The 7,522-nt window shown below is 42.4% G+C and overlaps 1 protein-coding gene across 6 annotated transcripts in view; it reads left to right on the forward strand.

Moving 5' to 3' along the window:
* The window catches only part of xdh (xanthine dehydrogenase), a 50,680-nt gene extending 44,356 nt beyond the window's left edge, over positions 1–6,324 (forward strand). For all 6 annotated transcript variants that reach the window (XM_036955272.2, XM_090211629.1, XM_090211628.1 and 3 more), the window contains 7 exons: positions 2,830–2,958; positions 3,209–3,283; positions 3,714–3,766; positions 4,151–4,265; positions 4,374–4,628; positions 4,858–5,025; positions 5,110–6,324. In XM_036955272.2, coding sequence (XP_036811167.2) covers positions 2,830–2,958; positions 3,209–3,283; positions 3,714–3,766; positions 4,151–4,265; positions 4,374–4,628; positions 4,858–5,025; positions 5,110–5,160 — 846 coding nt within the window. In that variant the 3' untranslated portion in view covers positions 5,161–6,324. The remainder of the gene's footprint in view (positions 1–2,829; positions 2,959–3,208; positions 3,284–3,713; positions 3,767–4,150; positions 4,266–4,373; positions 4,629–4,857; positions 5,026–5,109) is intronic.
* The last annotated feature ends 1,198 nt before the right edge of the window (positions 6,325–7,522 follow it).

Below are 7,522 nucleotides of genomic sequence, written 5' to 3' on the forward strand. Positions count from 1 at the left end.
TGCAACTCAAAAATGTTCTCTAGGAAACCCATAACCTAATAGCCTATGTACATTATGGTGACAATGACTTGTGATGAAAATAACCAGATGGGAAGTTAACACGGGCTTTTTAAACCCTCCTGTTGTGTTCGTTTCATGTTAATTAATTCTGTGTTCCCGGTCCACAATGACCACCCCGTTATAGTTGATTATAAATCCATATTATCACCTAATGTTGTGTTAGATCTTGTTATCAACTTATATTCTTGTGATTATTACATGTTTTGAACTTCTATTTGCTATTCATGACCTGTAGAACTCATTGACCTGAGCTCATGCAACTCGTTTTTGAGTTTAAAAAAAAGCATAATGTATGGATTATTTTGACTATAACAAATACTCAGATGAAACATATTGTGCTCTTTATCACAGACTACTTTGTGTCAAAGTTTAACAAGGACTCTCTCCTCTTCACCAGTGTCATGATTCAAGATATGATCAAAAGCCTCACATACAGTATATCGTTTGGTCATTGTGCTGCCACAGAATGAATTGTGAGCAAGGCCTCAAAAAAGATTTATATACCAGAGCTGTGAGAAAAGTTCTATATACTATTGAAACAATGTTGCGATTGTTTGTGAGAATGCCAACAGGTGTGGTTCCTGTGGGGGAAAGATTCTACTGGGGAAAGATTCCCCTGGGGGTTGCCATGGAAGCTAAGAAGGGGTGTGTGTGTGTGTGTGTGCGTGTGTGTGTGTGTGTGTGTGTGTGTGTGTGTGTGTGTGTTTGTGTGTGTGTTTGTGTGTGTGTGTGTGTGTGTGTGTGTGTGTGTGTGTGTCTGTCTGTCTGTCTGTCTGTCTGTCTGTCTGTCTGTCTGTCTGTCTGTCTGTCTGTCTGTCTGTCTGTCTGTCTGTCTGTCTGTCTGTCTGTCTGTCTGTCTGTCTGTCTGTCTGTCTGTCTGTCTGTCTGTCTGTCTGTCTGTCTGTCTGTCTGTCTGTCTGTCTGTCTGTCTGTCTGTCTGTCTGTCTGTCTGTCTGTCTGTCTGTCTGTGTGCGTGTGCGACCAGTGCTGTACTGTACCGCTGTAGCTCTGCGTTGTGTGTGGTTGATTGAGACTATAGACGTGGGACTTTGGAGATCAGGTAGTTTTAATTAAGCAGAGTTCACTGTCTGCATCCTGCATCTGCATCGAAAAGGAAATAAAACATTTGTAGAGCCACATTATGTTCTGCGAATCGTCGCCTCTTTCTACAACAGATGCACAATAGGAGGGACTGGGATCATTCGAGGAGCTAGCCATCGTTCACACATACAGTAGCCTGCTAATACCTTAGCTAGCTATTAACCACATGTTGAATTCAGAATGTTGACATCATCCTAAAAAGTAGCTACAGGTGCATCTTAACAATACCATCCACTTATGAGTAACCTCTAAATATACAACATTATTCATGAACAAAACACTGTGTGTATGACTTTGTAATTAAAAGAATCAAACTTTTCTGAAGACAGAAAAAGCGTGCCTACCTCTCTCAGTGCATCAAAATGATTGGAGCAGGAGCACGCAGGGCAACTCGTAAATACACACTCCTCTACTCCCAGGATGCACCGCAGGGCAACATGTTAGTACACACTCCCCTACTCCCAGGATGCACACAGGGCATAACGTAAGTACACACTCCTCTACTCCCAGGATGCACCGCAGGGCAACATGTTAGTACACACTCCCCTACTCCCAGGAGGCAGGCATGCAGCATAACAAATCAAATCAACACAACATATTAATATATGAACCTGGTGAAATTCACATAGTACTTTAACAACTGGTACATGTGCTGAAACACACATGCACATGGGGGTCTGGGAGAGGAAGTGTGTCCATCTGATGAATGGGCATGTGTCCGAACTCAATTTTAAACACTAATTTGTAGTCTCACCCGTTCATTTCTAATGACCGGTCATTATTGACCGGGAACACCACAGGTGGACCAAAGTTAAATAAAACACCCAAAGTGTAATGAAATTCATCAAAGTGTATTTTGTGTGTTCAGATGCCCTTCGTGGACAAAGTCATGTGACCTCATGTGACCATTTTCTCAGAGAGAAAACGTGTAAATCGGTCCAATTCCACCAGTACACAGCAGGAGGGTTAATTAAGAAGCATAAATATATGTTATTTCTACAGGCCTCACAGATTGATCAAATGAATTAGATCCAATGATTTACGGCCTGTAGGGCAGGAGAGGGGGAGGCTTGCTGATATTTTAATTATAATATGCCCACTGCTTGCAAAATAAATATACAAATAATGTTTCTTTGCAGGATAATGATTGTCCTGACTTTCAAGAATTAATTTTCTGGTCGGCTGAATGCATGTTTCACCATCCAATTATTTCAGAACTATAGGACTGGACATTTTCATCATGGCACGGACCGTGGCGCTATGTTGGCAGAGGAGAATTATTAGAATATTAGTCAGTTATTGCATTGAATCCACACTGGCTTTCCGTGGGACATGAACCAGATAAGTGGGGGACACAGGCTGTCACTCGTGTATTAATGCTCAATTTGCCTAAATAAGTCATGGAAACATTTCAACCACTGTAGGTTTTTTTTGGGGGGGGGGACGTTTTTCGTTGTTGGTGTTACGTCATTACGTTAAGCTGGCAATTGTCACATCCTATTTTCTACGTGAACTTTCTAAATGTCGACAAAGAATCACTAGAGAAGTTAATGGAAACAGAGCTCTCTCTCTATAGAGCTGGTATTTAAACTACTACACTAACTAGTACACTAGTTATTCACTGGATAATTAAATACATCCACATATTTGTGTGTGTGTGTGTGTCAGGTGGCCAGTAGGACCCTGGGTATCCCCAGCAGTAAGATCCACATCACAGAGACCAGCACCAACACTGTTCCCAACACCAGCCCTACTGCTGCCTCTGCTTCCTCCGACCTCAACGGAGCCGCTGTGCATGTAAGACAGACTCACACACACTCACCTACTGCTTTCAATATTCTTTACTGCAGCCAATCTTCTAACCAACCTCTCTCTCTCTCTCTCTCTCTCTGTCTCTGTCTCTGTCTCTCGCTTTCCCCCTCTCTCCCCTCTCTCTCTCTCTCTCTCTCTCTCTCTCTCTCTCTCTCTCTCTCTCTGTCTCTGTCTCTGTCTCTGTCTCTCGCTTTCCCCCTCTCTCCCCTCTCTCTCTCTCTCTCTCTCTCTCTAGAATGCGTGTGAGATCCTACTCCACCGTCTAGAACCCTACAAGACCAAGAATCCTAAAGGATGCTGGGAGGACTGGGTCAGTACCTGTCAATCATATACAGTCTTATTTCTAATTGGATGGTATCATTGCTCGTCTTTAAAGGCCCAATGCAGTCAAAATCCAGTTATTTCCTGTGTTTTGTATCATATTGTACAACAGCTGATGAAACTAGCATTGTAAAGTGTGAAAAAGGTGCTATATCCTGATAGTTGTTGGTTGAAAATACAATTTAATCAGCAGGTTTTTAGTAGCTACTATAGTAGCTACTACAACAATTGGATACCATGAAATTGGGGAGAAAAAGGGGTAATTAAAAAAAAAAAAAACTATTATAGTAAGGTATGTAATTGTTACCCAGAAATGATTCGACATAGAGATAAAAATGTTTGAATTGGGCCTTTAACCCAGAGTGCCCTTCCTTTTAAACATCATGTGTTTTAATCAATTACTCATTATCTGTTTTCAGGTGAACGCTGCCTACTTTGACCGGGTCAATCTGTCTGCTAATGGATTCTACAAGTACGTTACCTGGTACACAGTCACAAGAAAATAACACGCAGTGTATTATTACCAAACCCGTTTTAACAATACATGAATCATTTCGGGTTTTTTTTCAAATAGTTTGCCTGTGAGGCAACACAATAAACTACCATAGCTGGTTGCTAGCTTGCTACAGTGCTGCTAAATGCTAGCTAATCTGAAATTGCTAGCTAGGCTAAATGCTAGCTGTTCTAGAATGTTGCTAAATGCTAGGTAGGCTACAAATGCTTGCTAGACTACAAATGTTCGATTGATAGGCTAAATGCTAGCTAGGCTACAATGTTGCTAAATGGCACAACTGGAACCGAAAATCACCAGAAAGATTTCTTGGTGTAATTAACTGTTTATTTATGTCTTCCTCAGGACTCCAGACCTTGGTTATGACTTTGAGACCAACACAGGTCGTCCTTTCAACTACTTCAGTTATGGAGTGGCCTGCTCTGAGGTGGAGATAGACTGTCTGACCGGCAGCCACAAGGTGAGTGATGCGCTAGTGTGTGTTTCCCACTTCTCTTGCGTACTTGAGCGATTTTAGGACTGAATCGATTGATAAGACACAAACCAATATCCTCCATCTCTCCATTAGAACATTCATACTTCCATCGTCATAGATGTGGGGAATAGTCTGAACCCAGCTCTGGACATAGGACAGGTAGAGGGGGGCTTTATGCAGGGTGTGGGTCTGTACACCCTGGAGGAGCTGAAGTATTCTCCCGAGGGATACCTGTTCACGCGAGGACCAGGCATGTACAAGATCCCCGCCTTTGGAGACATCCCCACTGACCTCACAGTGTCTCTGCTCCGAGACGCCCCCAACGACAAGGCCATCTTCTCCTCCAAGGTAGGGACTCTTATTGTGAAGGAAGCCCTCTTCTTATTCTTGTGGAACCCCCATTTAATTAATCATACTTAACACTTCTCTCTATCTATCTATCTATCTATCTATCTATCTATCTATCTATCTATCTATCTATCTATCTATCTATCTATCTATCTATCTATCTATCTATCTATCTCTCTATCTATCTCCCTCTCTATCTATCTATCTATCTATCTATCTATCTATCTAGGCGATAGGTGAGCCTCCTCTCTTCCTTGCGGCCTCTGTGTTTTTTGCCATCAAAGATGCCATCATCGCTGCCAGGAAGGAGTCAGGCCTTAGTGGGCCCTTCAGATTGGACAGCCCGGCCACACCTGAGAGGATACGCAACGCCTGCGAGGATCGCTTCACCAAACTGGTATGTTCATCACATCTCTAACAGTCCTTGAATAAAACTATGGAGACACACACTGATCTGTTGTTGTTGTTGTTTTGGTTCCAGTGCCCCCCTGCAGAGCCAGGCACCTTCACTCCATGGGCTGTCGTAGTGTAAGACGAACGGAACTAGAGAGAGAAGAAATGCAGAGGAGAGAGAGAAGAGGGGAGAGACGGAGGGGGGAAAGAATAGGATAGCAAGCAGAGAGAGAAGGTTAATCTGTTTCAAAATTATGCCATTCAATTCCTTTGTCTCAGTCTGAGGAAATGGCTGTTCTAATCAGTTTGTCATGGAGACAGAACCCTAATCAGTTTGTCATGGAGACAGAACCCTAATCAGTTTGGAATGGAGACAGAACCCTAATCAGTTTGGAACTCTTACCCTAACGCACACATGGGTGGATCTCGGTAGTGTAAAGGGGCATCATCTCCTTGTCTCCTGTCTCTCATACTTACTGAGCTGAGAATTCAGAACAATATAGTGGATGTTGGGGGTCTGCTTTCACCTGTCCACTAGTTTTAGATCAGTGAAGAGGAAGAGCCTATTAAAGATGAAGCACAGATCTGAAGCCTACCTGGCTATCAGCACTTTGACCTAGGAAGCAGTCCTAGTCCGGTTCCCCACATAGCCACCATGGTGCGTTCCGAAATAGGTCAGGAGGCCACAGATTCTGATTGGAGGAAAGTGTCGCCGAGGCCTCGGGAACTGACCAGACCAATCACACACACCACTGTAACTGTTGATGATCTTTTTCAAGGGATGTCAATCATTTTCAGACCTCACTGCATATCATATACAAATGACCTATGATCAATTCAATATCTGTTATGATGCCTGTTGTATCCCTTTATCAAATAAGTCTACATCTTGTAGTTGTGTGTAAAAGAGCTGATATTTGTGTGTTAAATTTAATATCATTTCCTAAATGTATGATATTTTATACATGTTAATTTAATTTTCCTTTTGCTAGCAGAAATGGTGATTTTATTTAGTGGTTATATTTTGATTAATAGAGTTTTATAGGAATCATTTGTTTAATTTATTTTATGTGTAATCTCAGGTTTTGGTAAAACAGCACCATCTGGTGGCCGGTAGTGTGTCTGCTGCGCTACTGTTTTTAATTCAACTTAGTTAAATACTACTTGACTGACACAGAATAACTCAATTACTTCAACTACTTGATAAGACTGAGACAAAAAAAATGTAATTGAAGAATTAGCTTTATTTTACATGTCAATAATGTATAGAGTTTGTCTGTTGAATAAACATAGATTTCCAATCCTCTGTCTCTGTCCTCTGATATAAGTGCTTGCTATGCGGTGTGTGTACACCCATTCATATTAGAGGATTTGGCTATTTCAGTCACAGCCGTTGCTGACAGGTATGTATAATCAAGCACACAGCTATGCAATCTCCATAGACAAACAATGGCAGTAGAATGGCCCGTACTGAAGAGCTCAGTGACTTTCAACGTGACACCATCATAGGATGTCACCTTTCCAACAAGTCAGTTTGTCAAATTTCTGCCCTACTAGAGCTTCCCCCCGGTCAACAGAAAGTGCTGTTATTGTGAAGTGGAAAGATCTAGGAGCAACAACGGCTCAGTCGCAAAGTGGTAGGCAACGCAAGCTCACAGAACGTAAAATGTACTCAGCCTAACCCCTTGACTAGCTCTACGTTAAAGCTGATAAGAGAGAGACCAGAGAACCATGAAGAAGAGACAAGATTGAGCCATTGTTGTGATTTACAAAATAAAATAGTCATGGAACCTGTGTGGCTGACTGTTCGGATAGAAACTCCTCCTCCCATTGTCACTCTTCTGTCTTCTAACCTGTAGTCTCTACAGAGTGAAGACACTTCCTCCCATTGTCACTCTTCTGTCTTCTAACCTGTAGTCTCTACAGAGTGAAAACACTTCCTCCCATTGTCAATCAGCTGTCTCTAACCTGTAGTCTCTACAGAGTGAAGACACTTCCTCCCATTGTCAATCAGCTGTCTTCTAACCTGTAGTCTCTACAGAGTGAAGACACTTCCTCCCATTGTCACTCTTCTGTCTTCTAACCTGTAGTCTCTACAGAGTGAAAACACTTCCTCCCATTGTCACTCAGCTGTCTCTAACCTGTAGTCTCTACAGAGTGAAAACACTTCCTCCCATTGTCAATCAGCTGTCTCTAACCTGTAGTCTCTACAGAGTGAAAACACTTCCTCCCATTGTCAATCAGCTGTCTCTAACCTGTAGTCTCTACAGAGTGAAGACACTTCCTCCCATTGTCACTCAGCTGTCTCTAACCTGTAGTCTCTACAGAGTGAAAACACTTCCTCCCATTGTCAATCAGCTGTCTCTAACCTGTAGTCTCTACAGAGTGAAAACACTTCCTCCCATTGTCAATCAGCTGTCTCTAACCTGTAGTCTCTACAGAGTGAAGACACTTCCTCCCATTGTCACTCAGCTGTCTCTAACCTGTAGTCTCTACAGAGT

The sequence above is a fragment of the Oncorhynchus mykiss genome, chromosome 19 (genome assembly GCF_057628025.1).
Source record: "Oncorhynchus mykiss isolate SJ-2025 chromosome 19, ASM5762802v1, whole genome shotgun sequence".
NCBI lineage: Eukaryota > Metazoa > Chordata > Actinopteri > Salmoniformes > Salmonidae > Oncorhynchus > Oncorhynchus mykiss.